General features: G+C 32.0%; 1 protein-coding gene across 5 annotated transcripts in view; it reads right to left on the bottom strand.

Annotated features, from left to right (window-relative positions):
- The window catches only part of VMP1 (vacuole membrane protein 1), a 102,471-nt gene that overhangs the window by 41,952 nt on the left and 39,364 nt on the right, over nucleotides 1-21,155 (bottom strand). For all 5 annotated transcript variants that reach the window (XM_036222408.1, XM_016143403.2, XM_016143402.2 and 2 more), the window contains one exon: nucleotides 16,650-16,781. In XM_036222408.1, the coding sequence (XP_036078301.1) occupies nucleotides 16,650-16,781 (132 nt within the window). The remainder of the gene's footprint in view (nucleotides 1-16,649; nucleotides 16,782-21,155) is intronic.

A 21,155-nucleotide genomic window follows, 5' to 3' on the forward strand; every position in this document is an offset into this window, starting at 1 on the left:
GGTTTCCTTTTCTCTGGCACATTAAAAATAAAAAAGAACAAAAATGAAAACAACTAAATGGGAGAAAATACTTGCAAATTAAATTTTTGATACCGGTTAATAACGAAAATATATAAAGAATTCATACAACTCAACAAGAACCACAAAATTATCTGATTAAAAAATGGGCAGAAGATCTGAATAAACATTTTTCCAAGGAAGACATACACAGGGCCGATAGGCACATAATAGGATGTTCAATATCATTATTAAGTAAATGAAAATCAAAACCACAATGAGATACCACTTTACACCAGCTAGAATGGTTATCATCAAAAGACAAGAAATAATAAGTGCTGGAGAGGATTTGGAAAAAAGGGAACCCTTGTACATTGTTGGTGGGGATGTAAATTAATGCAGCCATTACAGAAAACAGTATGAAGATTCCTCGAAAAATTAAGAATTGATCTCCCATATGATCCAGCAATTCTTCATCTGGGTATTTATCCAAAGAAGATGACAACACTAATTTAAAAAGATATATGTACCCCTATGTTCACTGCAGTGAGATTTATAAGGACTAAGATATGGAAATAATCTAAGTTTCCATCAACAAATGAAAGGATAAAGAAGATGTGGTGTGTGTGTGTGTATATATATATATATATACACACACACACACAATGGAATACTTAGCAATAAAAAAATGAAATACTACATTTGTGACTACGTGGATGGATCTTGAAGTAGTATTATGCTAATAAGTGAGGTATATAGTATATAGAAAAGGACAGAATTATATGATTTCACTCATACTTGGAACATAAAACAAAAAAGCAACAAATGAACAAACAGAAAAAAAAAATAAATAGATACAGATAATAATTTGGTGGTTACTAGAGGGGAAGGGGGCAGGAGGATAGCAAAATGGGGCAAATATATGGTGATGGATGGAAGCTAGACTTTTGGTGGTGAGCGCACCATAATGTATACAGATATCAAATTATAATGTACACCTGAAACCTATATTATTAACCAATATTACCTCAGTAAAAACAGTACAAAGTTTTTAAAAAGAAAAAAGAAAATAAAGACCATCTTTCCCCTTCAAAAGAGGAAGGAATTATATATAAAATATAAAAATCAGATCTCACATCAATCAAAATCAATGAAGGCATGTCCAAAAACAAACACAAGCAAAGAGGATCTTGTACATTCTCTGAAACAGTAAGAAATATTTATTTTGTCAACTTGCTAAATTTAACAAATACTAAAAAACTAGATCCATCTAGAAATTTGGAAAGAAAATTCTAGATTTTTTCCTGTTTATATTCATATTATCTCTATTATTTAGTGCAATTTTATTAGATTTCATACTATTAAAATTTATATTACAAATAGCATCTTGTTTTTTTATGAATAGAACATGTGAGATCAATATATGTGATACCAGTAAATACTAGTAAACACTTTGTCAGGAAACATTTTTTTCAGTTACATATATGCACAGGCTCTGTGTTCTGAAGTACAATCAATATATTTTTTATTACAGGTTATAGTAAAAATAAGGCCTGAAAATAATTCACTTAAATGCTATCATGCCTTAGTAGGTGTCATGGTACTTCATCTACATTAAACCTTTCAAAAATTATGTGAGAATGATCAGGAAGATTTTTTTTTTCACATAATAATATAGATAAGGAATATATAATCTACAACACACATTTCAGAGCGTTTGCAAAGAATAGGAGGCTATCAGCTATACCTGGGTGAAGATCAGGATTAAATGGATTTCTGCATGTACTAATGTATTTTTCAGCACTTTACTTTGCAGGTAAGAGAGGTAAAGCCTTTTTTTTTTTTTTTTTTAACTGATGTACAACAGATATATAGTAAGGTATACAAATCTAAAATATACATCTTGATGGAATTTTACAATGAGCACACCCATGTAACTATCACTGAGATCCAGATATAGAACATTACCAGAATTCCAGAAACCCCACTGGTGGCTCTCCTAGTAATTACTCCTTTCCCTAAAATAAACACTATCATTGACTTTTATTACCACAGATGTAGCTTGCCTATTTTTGAACTTTACATAAATGGAATTATATAGTAGGTCCTCTTTGATGTCTGGCTTCTGTAGCTCAACATTATGTGCATGTGATTCATCCATGCTGCTGCATTTAGCAATTATGAATTTGTTGCTGTATAGTATTCCATTGCATGAATATGTCACAATTAATTTATTTACTTTACTGCTGGTGAACACCAGGGTTGTTTCCAATTTGGGACTATTAAGAATAACGCTGCTAGGAACATCGTTGTACAAGTCACCTGATGATACATCTTTCTTTGGGTATAAATCTACATACAGAATTGCTAAATCATAGGGTATGTGTATGCTTGACCTTAGTAGACAGTGTTAAACATCTTTCAAGAGTGGCTATAACATAGATGACTCTTAATATTGCTTCCATGTTGCCAACTGATAACAAATCTCAAGAAAATCTAAAGGTTTTCCCTCTGCTATACATCAGTGTGTCTGTGGTCATTAGCAGCTTTGAACACTCAAACACATGAAGATTGAATAAATTCAAACATGAAAATGAGGAAAAGAAAAGCTTTAAGTATTTTAAATGCTAAGTTATAGAAAAAAACAACATATTTTCTGTTCACAGAATTTTAGAAAAATTAGAATCTTTTACAAAAACCAGAATTCTTACTTAAAAGCAATTAAATTCAACCAAATAAAGCTAGTAACTACTACATGAAAGGTAATAAAAATACCAAGAAGAGGACATAGTGGTTCAGTCGTTTATTCAACAAATGTTTACCAAGTATTTACTACATGCCAAACACGATTGAGCAGGGGATACAACACTGAAACTGATAATAATTTGGACCCTCATGGAGCTTCTTACATTTTAGTTGGAGGAGTAAAAAATATAGAACTGGATGGCAAGGAAGGGGTAATTTTAAAATAAGATGGGCAGAGAAAGCCTTTACACAAAAGGTGACATTTGATCAAAATCCTAAAGGAGGTGAGAGACTAAGCCAGGATAAAAGTTTAGGGGAAGAGAATTTCAGCAAGTTTCTTTCTTTGAGAAATAATCTAGAATGTATATATGGTTAATGGATTACAACTTGTAAAAAGGGGAAATAGATGATCAATATCAGGAAACCTACAATGCAAGGGAGAGCATAAAAAAACAAAAAAAGATAAAAAGTACTTAGAGAAAAAGAACATAAACACTAATATGACAGCCTTTAAACTTCTCTGAGCTACAGTTTCTTCATCTTTTCTGTAAAATGGTGATAATATTTATCACCATGATAAATAAGAGATAAAACTGATTATGGGACAAAAACAGTTTAGGCTGAAGTTATATTACTGTCAAAAAAGTGAAAAAACCTAAGACCTGTGAAATAAAATATATTGTTGGAATTCTTAGTCAGACATGATGAGCTCAATTCTAATGTAATCTCATAACTTAGGGGAAAAGAGGTATTTTTTTTTTTTTAATTTTAAAAAGAGAAAAGCAACATGTTAATATCAAGGAAGGAAGAGGACTGTAAATCAGGAAGGAAGGAAGACAGAAAATGCATTAAGAATTGAAAATTTATCAAATCTGCCTTGCAGTGCCACCAATCAGTTTACTAAATCCTCCATGAGAAGAGGGTGGAAATAGTTTAGATTACTATGCTCCTAAATGCTTGTTCTGAATCAACATATTCTTGTCTCCAGAAAATAAGAGGAAATTTTTTAGTTATACCTGTAATGGTTATCTCACTATGATTACTAATCTTGAATAATTAATAATACAAATAATCTCTTGGGTAGTCTGGAAGGAAAGAGATGGAAGAAGTAAGGTTTCAGGAGGCTTTCTTTGTTAACATTTTTAGATTAAAAAAACCAGATTTTTGAAAGTTCAGATAAGTGCTTTTACCCTCCCTTTCAGAGTCCAGTCAAATTAAAATTAAAATCCAAGTTACCAGCATTAAAATTGGCCAGTATTTGCTTTTTCCCTTTCCTCTCTCTCTCCCTGTTGAAAAGAAACCTAATGCTAATTCTTAAGCAGGCAGGTATCTATTCCTAACAGTGCTTACCTAGCCTCTATTTGAAATAAAGAAAGGACTCTGTAGGTCAAGAAGAACAATACTCTACACACTCAGGGAAAATGTCTGAGTATGCAAGATTTATTAGAAATGACATATACAAGTAATAAAATTTTTTCTTCTTTCTTTTTCCTGTCTGAAGCCAGTATCTCCTCATGTGATCTCCTCATATCTCACCAGAAAGAGTTTATTTACTATATCTCAGTTGGTGCTAAGGAAAAAAAAAATCATCTTTCATTTTAAGCCTTTTATAATTGACTGTATTTTGGTTACAAGTAAATAATGAATAACGTTTATTTCCAGACTCAAATTGGAATCTAAAAAACAAAAAGCATATGATAATCTGCTAGGTATGTACGACAATAATAATGCTAGTCTGGGTGAATGAAAAAAGAAAAAAAATGGTTGAGATGAACATGACTTAAATATTCAAAGCTATGAAAACTAAGTCAGTATGGAATTTATAAAACTGTCAGGAGCAGGAAACTTAAGAGACTAACAACAAAGGATAAAGATAAATGGGATCTTCTCTATTATTAGAAACATGAATAGTGGGGTTCTTTCCTAAGTTAGAACTAATTCTACTTAAGAAATTTATAAATGGCCCTGGAAAAAGGAGCAGAGGGTTTAAGTTCCAAATCTGCAGCTGAAATCAGAAGTTCCAAATTTATGGCAATAAATTGAAAAATCATGTAAATGAGCTAGTAAGAAAAGTAGCAGGAAAGTTTCAATGTGGACAAGAGTAAGGTAACAGATTTAGGAAAAATCTATTTAAATATAAAATAATAAATTATAAAAGTTTTAAGATATGAACAAAGGAAAGGGAAATGGGAGCCTCTGAAGTAAACAGTTTAATAAAGTAACAATTTATTAAAAACATTAGCAAAATGCACTGTCAGACAGGACTGTAGTTGTAGAAATCTAAAAAAAATGAGTACGGTAATGTAGTTGCCCCTGGAAAATCATATGCAGTTCTGATAACTTCATGGTAGGAAAGATACAAAAGAATTAGATAAAAATTCATGAAAAGTGATCAAAGTGTTTTGGGGCTGTTAGATATAAAAAGTAAATGATTACCTTCTCTAGAAAGGCTAAAAAGGCATCTAACTGAAATTTATAAAGTTTTGAGAAAAGGGGAAGTGTTAAAAAAAATCTTACAATACTAGAATGAGAGGCAAATTTAAAACAAACAAATGGAAGCACTGCTTTCTGAAAGTTATTACCTCAAGAAGTAGTAAAAATACAAATGTTTACAGGTTTTGATAAATTAATTGATGCAGGCCCATATCAGGGCAAGGGACAAAGAACTCTAGAGTACATGACTACTTTTGAGAGGAGAAATGGATTAATTACCATGTCTACGTTCTGATATCTTTATATAGCACTTTAGTTTAAAAGCATGACATGTTTTTACATTGTAATGACAAAGATAGGAAAACAGGAGGAACACTCTACAAAAAGAATTCCCTTAAATACCCAGCAAGAGATAACTACAGATCTATTATGACAAACCAAACACAGTGGCTAATTAGAAACAAAAACACCTTTTGTAATAGGAAATGAGCATAATAGTTATTCTACCATCCACGTCTTGCATTAAACTCTGATCTTGGGCCCGGACCCCTGGCACTTAAAATAGAATATAGGTTTGTATTTACGTGTTAACTGATTTGCAAATTCATGAGCAAAAGCACAGCATACATAGTCTGTTGGTCCAAGTTTCAGTGAAAAGAGCCCTTCTAAAGGCATTTTACAAAAGATGTTTGAAACACAAATCTGAAAAAGAATCTTTAAATTAGTTTAACAAAGGTAACCTAACCCTTACCCCCTGCTTATTTTTTTCCATATCTGTAAATAGGTGTGCAAATAAAAAGAAAAAAGCAGACATAAACCAAAACTATATTCTATTCCAGCAATCAAAGCAAACTAATAAGAAAAGTCTTAAACATTTATTATTCACGGCACTTTGTTAATGACTAGGCTACATTAACCTCTTTTTTCATTTTAAAATCATGTAATTTCAATTAGAATTGCTTCTTTATCAATTTTTTTTCTATTTTAATTTGATCAGAGAGTTCGTATTGCTAGAATATAAACAATTTAAAACTTCCATTACTCTGTATTCTTTCCTGTGACATAACTAGCTCAAAATTTTCTACCATGCTCTTTTCCCTAAATTTATTTTGTTACCAAAACAAATTAAGCAGAATAAAAACGATTTTTAGGAGGCTGAATTTAAATGTATTCATTAAATGAAAGTCTGGCTGAGATATGGTTAAATATAGAAATGCACATGTAAAAAACGTCAGACTGAGGAATGCACAATGAGCATAAAATTTTCTAGTGTCCATTCATTCAGCAGTTTGCATCAAGTTACAACTCTCTTAATGCTTCAGTCAGTTAATACAATTATAAGAATGGGTTAATGAAATAAAGAAGAGTCAGAAAATGAAGAAAGATTAATAATAAAAGACTGGGAATAGCGTAGAGAAAGGAGTTCAAAACAAAGTAAAAGTTTCCTGAGAAAGCAAATAAAATGAGGCATTAAGAATTCCATCATAAATCATGCTAAGTGTGTTTAGAGTGTGTAACTGTGGGTTCTATGCCATTGAGTAGGCTCTAACTACGGCAATCCTATGAATGAGTGATGCTCGCAATGTCCTGTCCTCAGCAGCCTCATTCAGCTCTTACAGACACATGACTATGGCTTGTTTTAAAGCAGCTACAGAAGTACTTTAAGTGCTACCTTTTCTTGTCCAGCTACATGCAAGTGACCTCTGTGTACCAGAGCTAACTTTGTTAGTTAGTTACAATATCCTGCAACAGAATCCTTCAAAAGAGACCACTTAAAATTGCTTAATCTTGATGGTACTTTGTGGTAAAATCACTAGCCAGCTCTGAAAGAAAAGGCCTGCCTTTTCAAAAACTAATTGTTGTTGGGTGTGGTTGGTTGATTCTGTAAAGAGAAACTACAATAAGCCTTGATAACTTTGACAGGGCTTTTAAATGATAAAGAAATGTGTTTAACAAGTGTTTCTAATGTTCATTATGGCAGTTTATCAGGTTAACCCTTTGCAAACAAGCAAAAGACCAGCAGAGCAGGAAGCCTTTCTGTGGAACTCCTGACGCAACACAAACCATAGCAGTTACGGCAAAGCTTAATGCAAACCCTCTAGAGTCCACGTTGACAAATTCTTTAACAAGCCCTGTGGTTACAGGGAAGCTGGTTTCACTCTGACTCACTCCTACTCAAACAGTTTACTGGAAATGAAGAGGAGGGGGAATTTTCAGAGAAGTCATGTGATGGCCAGACAAACCACAGCCAGCAAAGGTTCAACAGAGTTAAAAACAGGTCCCAGCAACAACTGACACCCAGAGTGTTCAAATGGCACTAAATTATGTGAAAATGAATCCTGTTGGGTTTCAGATCATCCACACCATAAACTATTTCATAAATCTCTGTATGTAAAGGAACAGATACTTCACAAGGGGGAAAAACCATCAGACATTGACATAGTGTAGGCAACTGCAAACACTTCATAAGAAAATGTGCTTAACGGAGAATAGCATCAAAGGAATGTTAAAGCACTTAAGTGAGTGTATAAATAATCATTATTAAATGCTTCCCCCCACCAAAAAAATGCTTTCCCATAGTCTCTAAACTCAAATGATCAAACACATGTACCATCATCAAAAGAACGTCAAGAGAACCTTTAATTATCCTCTTGTACTAGGCGATGTTCGCTGGGTAATCTATTCTATTGCATAAAAAGAAAATGCACTGGCCATAAGAATGAGAACTACCATTACACTTGAGAAACTTTTTTTGGTGTTATGTGTTTTCAGTAATAAAATAATGTATATAACTCGAAATTTCTGAATAGGATAAAAATTCTATTAAGCTAAAAAAAAAGGTTTTTACACGCTTAAATTTATTTACTACAAACTAGCAAGGTAAGATATTAGTATTTAAACTTAATTTGGGGATTTAGGTTCAATAAATCAGATTAAGTGGGAAGTATTAATTTATATACCATAGCCCTAAACAGCTCAAAAAATGCTCCCTTAAAATACGATTAAATCCAGAAACTATAAAGTAGCCTTTGAGAAAATACTTAACCTAATTATGTAGAGACTCATGAATTACACTCAACAGGAAGACAAGCTATTTGATATAAATAATGAAGGGGGAGGATTCTTTTAAAAGATGAAGGTTTGAGAAATTTGATTTTCTTATTTTAGACTTAATTCTCAATTTCCTATATTGATAGAATAAGAAACTGTTTCATACAGTCAGCAACCTAACATTTTGTAATAAGGAATCCAAGTAAAGTCACTTGGACAGATGGCGTTTAGGAAAAGCACACTTATTCAAACCATATTCTTCTAAATAAATATGTACAACATTCCTACTCTATTGTGTAAGCTTTAAACACAAAAAAACCACAACCACCCCCATGATCCCATTCTCTATTACTTCAATAATACTGGCTGCCCTAACCTTTTCTTTGGTTATAAAGCTTATGGAATAAATGAGTTATAAGAACCTTCATTTGTTTCTAAAATATAGAATTTTACAAATGTTATTTTAACATGAATTAAAAATTATGTCATTTAACTTAATGATGTCTTCTATGTTGAACTTTTGTTCTCAGACTATTAAACTGAAAGATACGAAATAGTTAAATCTGTCTTATGGAAAATGATTTCTGTGTTCACTGCATTTTACATTTTATTATGCAGTAGAGTAAGACAATATTAAGTGAACATGTTTCATGTAATGCTACATTGCCTCTCTTAATTGGTATTTATTAGTTTATTCAAAGTATCTACCTCATGAGTAGTTATGTGCAAGACCAGGCAGGCACTGTTGAAAATATACACATTTTTGTGGCCTCCTTTCCAGGAGTTTACAGACTCCTGGGAGAGATAAGGAAAGTCCATAAATAGTTTTAAAAGAAGGTAGAAAGTGAAAAGTACACAAGAAAGATACAGCAAGAGACAATTTCCAGAGACTGAGAAGATTTTTGAGCAGCAAAGTTCTAGGACCAGAGGTATTTTTCAGGAAATTATTATTTTTTACTTTGTGTTGGAACTGATTGCAAAAAAAGACTAGTAAAAAGGAGACCTACGAGGAAGTCACTGGAAATGTTCAGGAAACTGGTGATAAAGGTCTGAATCAGTAGTGGAATGGGAAAGAAGAGGGCAGATATGAAGATACTGTGGAGGTAGACTCAACATATCTTGAAAAATGACTGGATATGGGAGGCAGAAAGGAAATCAGATGACCTAACTTTTATAAATGATGCTAGAACTACTCAAGGTCATAGGAAGCTACATTCATTCATGTCTACCTCCCACAGACATCTAGTGAAAACATGACAGAAAGCCAAGAGCAAAAGGAAGTCAGCTTAGTGGAAAAATACCGCCTTATCTCAATACTGGACTCATGGAAATAAGTTAGGTACCATAAGGAATCAGAATTCAAATAAATGAGTTAATAATCTACCCCCCTCCCAAATATCTATAGTACGGAATCTAACCATCAGTCAAAACTGGAATTTAAGCAAATACTTAGCTTTAAAATAATTACCTAGTAACTATTTCTTAGTAAAAGCATAGACACCCTTTAACCTAGTTGGAGAGCACATGGTAAAGCAATGAGAGCCAAGTGTTTTTTTCACTCTTCCTGCTGATAAACTTATTCTACCAAAGGGATAAAAACCACATTTTCTACCTAGTCTCAAGCAATCTTAAGACTCAAACACCCACTCATAATTATTAATTTTACTTAATTTGCTGTTTTAGCTACTGTTGATCCAACTTTTCTATATTTTATTGCTCCCATCAAATTGAGGGTTTTAAAAAATACATGTATCCATGAGGAAATTCCAACACCAAAGTCAGATAAACTTTTGGATCCTTGTAAAACTGATTACCATAAGAACTTTTAAGTCACAATCAACAAGATATAACTAAAAAGGTACCAGTAAAGTTATAGTTTATCAAATAAAAACTTAGTATCTTTTTATATACCATTAATAACTATTCACAAAAATATAATACCCAATTTATAACAATAAAATGTAAGACAAAACTAACATTAAAATCATTGAGAAAACAGTGTCGGAATACACAAATAGCTAGTCACCTGAAAAAGAGAAATATTCCTACATTATACCAAAGGTAAAATTTTTTAATAAAGATTTAACAGAAAATGAATAAACTCATAAAAAAAAAAAAAAAAAGAAAACACAGTTGAATATTTCCTATATAATTGTAAGAGTTCAGGAAGATAATGTTAGGCATTATTCCAAAAGGAAAAGTCTAAGATATTGGTATAAAGAAAAAATGTAAACTTCTTTATTCAAACAATAAAACACACAATAAACAATATGGAAAAAAATACTGGCACCATATGAGAAAAGGAATCTCCTTAAGAATGTGGATCAATAAGAAAATGAAAAATATACTAAATATAGAAAACTGGTAAATGAACCAGTTAGATGAAGTTTTTTTTTGTTTGTATTTTCAATATTTTACACAATAAATATACTTTGTAATTAGAAAGTTGTTACACAAAGATGTAGAAAATATTTGACACTGAAAAATGTTCACAGAATGTTTTTATATTCAAAACAAGTCACAAAACAATAAATAGAACATGACTCACTCTTATAAATATTTACAGAGAAAAAGACTAAAGGATGGAGAGATTATTTTAAGTATATATATATTTACCAGTTGTCGACAATGAGCTGTTACTTCATAAGAATACAATATTAAAAATCAGTATCAAATGTCTACGCTATATATGTGAAAAAAAAACCTTGAGACTAGTATTCATAGTATGATACTAGTTTTTATTTTAAAAAGTTATATATGCAAAGCAAACAGTTTAGAATAGATGATTATTATCCTACTATGAGGATTATGTGGGTGGGTTTTTACTTCTTTTAATACTTCTGGAATGTTTCAATCTTATTACTGTAAGCAGTTATGTAATTTAAAAATATGCAAATTTGGAAAAAAATAACAGAGGAACCTAAGACAGATTCGTTCCTGAAAACATAAAAAAAGTTTTTAAGATAGCTGATCTTAAAATGACAAAAAAATCTCTTAAATTGTTATAAATTTATCTGCACAGTAAAAACCTTAAAAACAAAAACGAGAATGCATCACAGCAATGTATCAAAATAGCTGAGTTTGCTTGGATGTAGTAATAGTCGACAGTGTTAGCAAGAGCAAACAAAAACAAAAAATATATTTTCCCAAGCCACAGCAAGAAATTCTTCTTTGAATAATGAATTAAAACATTACTGCTCTCTGGGATAATTTATAATGTGATAAAATGGTAATAGGTCCCTCCAAACTATTCTTCTATGCCCTCTCCTTCTCCCTCACCCTCCACCCTACCTCCCCCCACCCGACAACTGCAAAATAAACAAACAAACAAACAAACAAACAAACTACTTTTCTAAATCCAGGAAAAAGTATGTAGGGATTATCATATACACACACTGAAATCTATATTAAGCCACAAAATTGAGGGAAAGTGGTGAAAAAGCATAACAAGTAATAAAGAAAAAAATATAGGGAAAAAAAATTTTTTTATTAGTTCTTTATTTTTTATTGATTAACCTGGATGAAAATGTTGCTATGTATAGTAAGCAGAGGACTAATCTTAAAGTCAGAGAATTGGGTTGAGCTTTTTGAGATAGTAACAAATTTATAGACTATATTATTTCTCATCTCAGAATCAAAGTATTACAAAGAATGAAATGAGTAACCCAGTTAATGTTCTATCCAATATAGGGAGCACTATGCATGGATCCATGAAAGTTACCTGCTAGAGAGAACACTTGTTTTTTTTGAAATAGCAATTCTATTTTATACAATTAAATTTAATAGAAAAGTTTTAAATATTGAATCAACATGGGCCTCAGAAAACGTTTATTCACCAACCGTAAGAAAAAGCTTACCTCTGTAGTTTATCAGCATGAGTACATTCTCTTGCCACAGTAAAGACAACTTTTTGCATATTTGACAAGCTCATCATTTCGCTCTTTCAAGGAAACATGTCTAATTTTTTTCAACAATTTCTCACATTATATGATTTCAAGATCATTTACCATTCCATTCCTTTTCCTATAAAGAAATTCTGGTTTATCGATGTTCTATCCTATTAAAAATGATATTACAGGAAGTAATATCCCACTTCGAGATGACCAAATAAGATATTTGCCCCCCTGGTAAATTAAAGATGGTTGCAAATTCTTGCTTACTCCTCTCATTGAGGAGTGGAGTCTAATTTCCCTCTCTGAATCTGGTTGGCTTTAGTAATCTACTTGGCCAACACAATGTGGCAATATGACTGCGCTTCCCAAAGTTATGTTACAAGAAACCCTGTAGCTTCTACCAAGGTTATTTCAGAACACTTGTTCTTGAAACTCAGGTGCCACAATAATATGAAGCCCAAGAAGCCTCATGCTGAATGGATGACTTGAGGTCCAAAACCAATAGTCCAGCCAAACACCAAGCCAACAGCCAGAATCAACTTGTCAGTCATTTAAGTAAACCACCTTGGAAGTGGATCCTTCTAATTCACAGCCAAGCCATTTTGTCCAAATTGCGTATCTGTGTGTGAGATAAATGACTGTTCTTTCAAACTACTAAATATTGGGGTGGTTTGTTACTCAGCAATATATAACTGGAATACCGCTATTTAATAAGAACCCCACAACATAGAAAATTGAAACATGAACTCTCTATTTGATGAAACCAGCATTACTAACAAGAGTGGACAGAGAAAAGATTATATCCAAGAGCCTATAGCAGAAGATACAGAAAAGCAGCAAAGTGATTTGCACTACAGAACTCCAAAAAAGATCTTCAGCAGAACTGCAGAAGAGGCTGGGGTAGGGCTGAAAACAAGGAGGCTGTATATGAAGCAGACTTTCAGGTCCCATTCCTACTGCATGATTTACTATATGACTTATTCCTTCATTTTGATTGAACACATTCTGTAGTAGCTCCCTGAGAAGGTCCGAGTAGACGGAAAATTCTAAAAATGGTGTTTTCTTCATTCACAGTCAGTTATTTGAATATAGACCCCTAGAAGTATGGTCTCTAGACAAAGTGAACAAAAGGTTCTGGGCTCAAGACATGTTTGTGTAGGGTACTCACAGATGGAATACAAACCAGGTTAAGTGAAAACCTACATGGTAAATGAAGATTCCCAATATCTCTTCCATGGCTTTGCTTTAGAATGTCAGCAGCAAGGTTTATATTTCCCAGGCAAGAAATTGGAGGATCCATCACTAGAGAAACTGAACTGTCACAAAGGAAAGCTCTATAGGAACTGATATATGGAGGTTCCAGTAAATAACGTAGTCTGCCACTCCTGTCCGTTGCCTCAACACACATGGCTTCCATTCAGCTTTTACATGCCTTATTCTTATATGCAAACAAAAGAATTAGAATCATCAGGTTTTGAAGAAAGCTTCCAACAAGAAATGGAACAGTCAAAGGAAAAAGACCAGTGCCTAGAATAATAAAAAAAACTTGAAAAAATGAAATATCTTCAAAAGGTAAGATAAATCATTTCTTGGAAATATAATGCAAATTGCTTTCTGAAAATATATGACAGTGGGTTAATATTTTAACATTAAAGTTAGAAGATAAAGCTGAATAAATCACATACAAAGTAAAAGGAGATAAATATTAAGAGCAATATCATTTAAAAAAATTAAAATGATGGGTGTTGGAGGCCCAACATCAAATTAATGAGAATGCCAGAAAGCAAGAGAAACTAAAGAGGATAAATTGACATGAAAAATACAAGAGCTCATAAACTCTAGATTTGCCTAAACAAATGGATTCTAGATCAACAAGTTTCCTGGGTGCCTGGCAGAATAAATTCAAAAATATATCCATACCTCAGATAAAGAATCGAAAAGCTAGCTTCTAGAGGAAAAACAAAAACAAAATCAAAACCCAGTCTTTAAAGAGGGCTCAGCAGGAATTAGTCCTCAAAAACTTGAAGATGGTTGAGCAATGCCTTCCAAATTTTAAGTTTTGATAGATGGGCTTTTTTAAAAATGATTTTCCACTTTGAATCCTATATTCAGTTAACTAACTCTGAATGAAGAATACACCATTTTCAGAATTTTCCATCTACTTGTACCTTCTCAGGGAGGTACTGAAGAATATGTTCAACCAAAGGAGTAAATCATGAAAGAGGAAGACAAAAGATCCAAACCAAGAAAAATGCAACTATACAGTCGGCCAAGAGAACACCAAGTTCAGACTAGAATGAGAGCATGGGGGACTCCAGAGTGATGATGCCAATAAAAACATATATAACCGATATTATTTGATAGGTGTTATCAAGTGGAAAGTGATATTGAGAGGTGTTTTACAGAGCTAATAGAGGAAGAGACTGAAGAAACTGTAAATGAAAAACTATTCATTTTAAAACGAAAAGCTTTTAAAAAAAGGAAAATAATCACAGTGCATTAGTTGGCTTAACAGAGAACAACACTTATACCTGTTTGGCACCCAAGCCATAGCATAAAATTTTAAAGCTGCAAACCATCTTAGACTTATTCTACTTGAACTTGCTGATTTTTATATTGATTAAAAAAAAAGAATTTTTAAGATGTTAAATGACATATGTTAATTAGTGCCACAAATGACAGAAGCATCATCAGTTGTCACAAGTGGGAATACTCAGCTATCTATGTTTACAGATGGACATGACTTCAATAATTTGAGTATACCAGTGATGCTGGTCTTCTGAGTTCTGGTTCTAGCTCTACTTCTAAACATGTAAAATTAGGGAGGTAACAACTTCTGGATTTTCAGTTTTCTATAAAATTAGAAGGACACTTTTCCATATTAACTCAGAGTTCTAACACAAGGGTCAAATTAGATATTAGAATTTAAAAAGCATTAAATATGATTTAAAAAGTTGTTTATATTAGTAATTATTAGCCTTAATATAAATATTATGACGTGAGAGAGAGAAGCATAATGTCTGCTTGTAGATAAGGCAAAGCAGATACTAGGATAACTTGCCTTGCAGAGCAGATGTCCATAACTCTTTTATTCTATTGTTTTACATTTCCATATTCTACATTCATATTTGAAAGTTTTGTTTTCAATTAAAAACTACAGCTATCCTTAGTTGACTTCCATTTAATAATGTTTTTTTAAAAAGACCATCTATCATTAAAATATATATATTTTTCTCTTCCAGGGTAATGCTTTTTTGGGTCTCAGATTCTACTGAGAAGAAAACTATGAACTTATTCTTCAAAAAATATGTGTGCAATGTGGACACACTACTTACAAATACACGACAATAAGACAATTTTCGAACAATTTCATAGGTTAATGAACAAATCTGGGGAGAGATGTATTTTCTATATAATCTTTCAAAACTTTTGTATCCTTTTTATTTATGTCTATGTTGATTTATGCTATCATCCTTAAGATGGAGACTCAATCAGTTAATAATATTATTATTATTTCCCATAAAGAATAAAACACCTATTCTGTGACACTAAAATACAGGTTGATATACAGTTTGTGCTCAGATCTAAAAAAATCTTTCTTCCCCACTGATAAAGGATGTTTATTTTATTTTTATTAATTAACTTTTATTTATTTTTTAGGCAAAGCAACCTTGGTTGACCTCACAGATTGCAAGGACCTTGTCAGTTTATAATCCCTTATTTTTTATTTTTCACACCTATAGCACCTGGTCTTCCCTAGGTGGTCTCTCAACCAAGTACTAACCAGGCCTGATCCTGCTTAGCTTCCGAGATCAAATGCGATTGGGCTTGTTCAGAGTGGCATGGCTGGTCGTAGACAAGTTTATTTTAATCGTTCTTTCTTAATTGGGAGTTTGCAAATAATTTCTTCTAAACGTGATAAATAATTTTGATGTTATTTTCAAAACATTAACTCAGGAATTCTACCTTTTGGAACTCGTAGTCTGGTCCACCTATGTGTCCCCTTGATTATTCAGTGGTGTGACTGGCAATATAGCAGTTCCTTGAATAATGTTGTTCCCTTCAACATCATTTCATTACAATGTTATAGGAACTTAACTCTTGTTTATATCAATTAGAAAATGGCAAATCTAGTTTCACTATGTATTGCCTCTCTTAAAGTCCCAGAACCTACTGATGATGTTAAGTGAGGACTTATTCTACTTAGCAACATATAATGGACAAAGAATGTTTCATTCCCTTAACTTCACCGGTAACATGAATTTACCCTCATTTCGGGCAAAGTGTTTTAGCTTAGTCTGACTTGTCTTGTTGACTCTGTATTTCCCTATTCTAAGATCAAGATTATAATCACTTTTCTGTATAGACTGCATTTACAATCAGTTTTTCTGAATATTACATCCCAAACCACATATTTTGTTTTTAAACTGGCAGTTTTCTTCTTCGGAGTAACTATTAACAATTTTACCTTAAACATAACCTCTTTAGGGATAATTAAAGTATTTTATTTATTTTTTCCACTGTTCTTACTTGTGCAGTCTCTGCATGTTCCAGCATCTCTTCAAATTCCTGATATTCTTCATCATCTGGTTCAGCACCTGAGAGTCGAGCTGCCCTGGCCATGAAATATGGAGGCAGCTCTCCGATTGCTGTACCCACACCCTATGTGAAGAACCAAAATACTGACATGAGATTCTTTTCTCAACACAGTGACACTAAACAGATCAAACTGATATTTTTCTATATCATCGAAAGCATGTTAAAATATATGGATTAGGAAGGAAAGCATATACCAGTACCTATCAGTCAGATATGAGTTTGAATCCTGGCCCTACTACTCACTTATATAACACCAGGCAAAATAATATACATACAACTCTTAGACAATCCCTGGTGTATTACGTACACTAAATTAATGTTAGTTCTCTAGCATTTCTACTTATACTGTTATTTTTTGTCAGTTTATTTTTCCTTTTCAAATATTCAAACGATTTAGTAATGAGCATTCACTAGAACAGCTATTATGTAAATATTTTCTAGGAAATCTTGTTATTTAGGATGCTGCTTTAATCCCAACACAATTTTTTTTGTGTGTAGAGTTAAATCTTTTAACAAATTGTGGTCAGGGAGCCCCCTGAAAACTCAATATTAGGAAGGATAAATTTTTGCCACAGGAAAAATATTTATATCCTCAGGACACTGAGTGACTCATTTTTCAATCTCTTTGTGGATTCTTGTTTTTGAAGAGAATTTTGTTTTCAATCAACTTAGGATATAAGGATGAAAACAAAAATAAAAGATCAGAAACTTGGGTTGGACTTAAACGGCTTAAATATAGGATGGGTAATAATGCAAGAAGTACATAGTCGCTAGGAAAAGTCTCAATTTTGAGCCATCTTTCTCTGCTTTGAGTCATAGTGAATGAAAAAACTTTGCTAGTTCTCAGAAGCAATTTCAGGGCGTTCTGTTTGCTTTGTCCAATGGCTTTGCCTACAAATGCCTTGAAAAGACTCCCCAAGGAACATTAACAAATTCAACACTTTTTGATCACTGTGTTATATTCCCATGTGTGGAATCAATGATCTCCAAGTGAAACAGCATTATCCACATATGAAACAAGAGTTCTGAAAAAGAAGATACTTATGCGTCAAAAGAATAAGGATGTATTTAGGTAAAGTATGAAGAGAATGGAGAAAGGAGAGACAAATACAGAGAAGGATATAGGAATAAAACACAAATCGTACTTTGCTAAACAAAGAAAGTTAATGTTAGTCAACTTCGGAGAATACCAGAGGACTTATTCTTTTAAAAGCTGGTAAATAAAGAGAAATAACCATTTACCCTTTCTAACCTATATGAAAGATATCTTCAGGTAACAAAATTGCTGATAAAGAGAAATTTTTCTTAAAAGTATTCTAGTCAATAACTAAAGAAAGAAAATAACGTAATTGGGATACTCCCCCCATTTTATAACTCTTATTAAAATAATGGATTTATATAATAATGGTGCTAATATCACACGCAAAAAAAGGGAATCAGGCATTATGTAACTCGTTATAGAAACATACACATCTCTGAAGTGTCTTCTTGTCAAAAATTTTTTTTTCCAAGCCTCTCAATCAAACTATTGACTCACAGGAAACACAGGGAATGGACAAATTTGAACTACACCATTTAGAATATAATCAGCAAAATGCAGGCTGTGGGAAACTACTTGACAAAAGTCCAGTTTCAATAACAAATACATTTGAAAAGAAAAACAAAGAAATAAATACAATCAGAAAAATCTGAACACTAACTGGGTAACTAATTTGAAGAGACTATTTCTAATTTCTTTTAGGTGTGAAATGTTTTTAAAGACCTAAGGTTGATATATTTACACATAAAACGTGATATGTTATCTGGGATATGCTTCAAGATAACTGAAAGCAGAGTGGAGAGGGGTATAGATAAAACAATATTAGCCAGGAGTTAATATTAGCTGAAGTTGGGTGATAATATATTGAATTAATTATATAATTATTTGTCCTTAAAATTTTTTTCCCATAACAGAAAGTAGGAAGAAAAGTTAATTGCAACATTTTATTAAAAACATGAACTTCTTAAAACCTGTTAAGTCAAATGTTTAATAGTTCTGAAAACAATCATATGATTCAAACTCATGACAAGTTTCCTTAAAGTTAAAAAGGAAGTAATAATGAATTGAAATGAAATCAAGAGCTACATAATGTTTTATTATTCACCATATTTCTTATTATATTTTAATTTAATTATGCTCATGTTTTCCCATATTAACAAGGAACAAGAATGGTAATTGCGAGTCAGTATTCTATTTTTTATACAAATAAATAAAAAGGAAATATAGTCATCCAAGCAGGTTCCCCAAAAGACATTTTATTCCAGGCACAGAAGTTTATTTAGCCAGTTATCTCAAATTAGATACTGAAGTACCATAATTTCATGATTCTTATTAAACAATTTTATAATTCTTAATAAAATCACAACAAAAAAAAACTGTGGAACACGAAAAGCTGTCAGCTTAGATTTAATTAAGGGGAAGAAATGACAGTTTCCTTATTACCAAAGAAAGACAAGTGGTATTTGGTCAAGCAGTAATTAAGAAAACTCTTCTAAAAACCCTCTACTACATATCAATTTGTTACCATGAGGTTCCTGTTGCTTGAATTGGATATTTTAATAAGCACAAACTATGCAAAGGCAAGAAAGAAACAATATCATCCGGGAGTGTTCATTTTATTCAAAGATCTTTGGGAGAAGAGAATTCCTGATTTTTTGTGCTTTTGAAAAGTTTTGTTAAGTGGATTCACATGCAAATCAGCAACATCTTGCTTTTCTATGTAGGGAATCAAAAGTTTATTGGTAAAAATCTGGAGAGCAGAAATTCTATACATATATGCTGACTACTCAGAAATTATGATAATTTTATATAATCAGTGTTTATAATCTTTAAAAACAAAATCATTTTTCTACAAATAAGAATCAGGTTAAAAGCAGAAGTTTGGAAGGTAAGTTTGAAACCACTAAGAAACTCGGGGCTCTTACAGCAATGTCCAAAAAACAATTACACTAACTCTGGTAAAACTATCAGACTGTTACATATAAAAAAAAAAATTTGCTTTCAGTTTTCTTTGAGGTCAGTTTTAAAAAGGCCCTAGAAAAAATGAAGTTCTGATGCATGCTACAACATGGATGAAACCTGAAAACATTATAAGTGAAATAAGCCAGACACAGGAAGACAGACATTGTATGATTCCATTTACATGGGGTAGCTAGACTAGGTAAATTCACAGAGGCAGAAAGTAGAATAGAGGTTACCAAAGGCTGGGGAGAGGAGGAAATGAGGAGTTATTGTTTAATGAGTACAGTTTCTGTCTGGGATGAAAAAAAAGTTCTATAAATAGATATTGGTGATGGCTAAGCAACATTGTAAATGTTTTAAATGCCAGAAAGTTGTAGACTTAAAAATGGTTAAAATGATAAACTCTGTTATATTATTTCACTGCAATTAAAAAACCAAACCAAATCATGACTTCATAAATAAATAAATGTCCTTAAAATGTGATGCTCTCTATCTGAAAGTCCTCACACGTGCTTTTCTTTCACCTGCCCTGCGGCCATCCCTCTATCCCACTTTACTCCTTATTATCCTTAGATCTCAACTGAATAACAGGCGAGGGAACATTTTTGTGTTATACAGTAGACTTCTCCTTCATAGCACTTATCACATTCTTTTTAGATTCATACATCCATATGTATCATAGAAAAACTATATACTTTATATACAATTATATATATAGTTATATGGAAATTTTATATGTAAAATAAAATAAATTTTATTATATAAAGTATATAAAATAAAATTTATTGTATAAAGTATATAAATTTCCCATGATACTTATATATAAATTTTCCCATGATAATTATTTCCCTCACTAGAATATAAAGCTCCATGAAGGCAGACACTGTTAAGTGTTGCTCATTCTGACCCCTTAGTACCTGGATGTGTAATAACTCTTATTGGAATTCATGAATAAAAAGAAAATCTGTGAAACCTGGCATGGTGACATAGCTAAACTGTGGAAGATCAAAAAGATACAAACTGAAAGAAGGTAACCTACTGATCAACAATATCAAACAATTTATTTTAACATGTTCCAAAGACCTATATGAAAAAGCTGATGCTTGTCTTCGTCCTATAATAGGAGGTACTACATATTTTAATGATTTTAGTGACTCAGTATTTTTATGACAGTAGAATCTAAAAAGGTATTTTACTTTACAAAGTATAAATTAAATAAAAACTTTAAATAAGGTATCAGTTTTGAATTAAGTAAGACATTTCCCTGGACAAAACATATGGATGTGAACACAAACAGTTATTGAAAGAGTAAACTGTAAGAATCAAGTCCAACACACTCTAAATCTAGCTTTTCAACCTTAGCAGTACTTTTTATGAGTGTGTCCCATTTAACCATTTTTAAATATAAAATCTAGTGGTGTTAATTGCATTCACAA

The sequence above is a fragment of the Rousettus aegyptiacus genome, unplaced genomic scaffold (genome assembly GCF_014176215.1).
Source record: "Rousettus aegyptiacus isolate mRouAeg1 unplaced genomic scaffold, mRouAeg1.p scaffold_m13_p_6, whole genome shotgun sequence".
Classification (NCBI taxonomy): domain Eukaryota; kingdom Metazoa; phylum Chordata; class Mammalia; order Chiroptera; family Pteropodidae; genus Rousettus; species Rousettus aegyptiacus.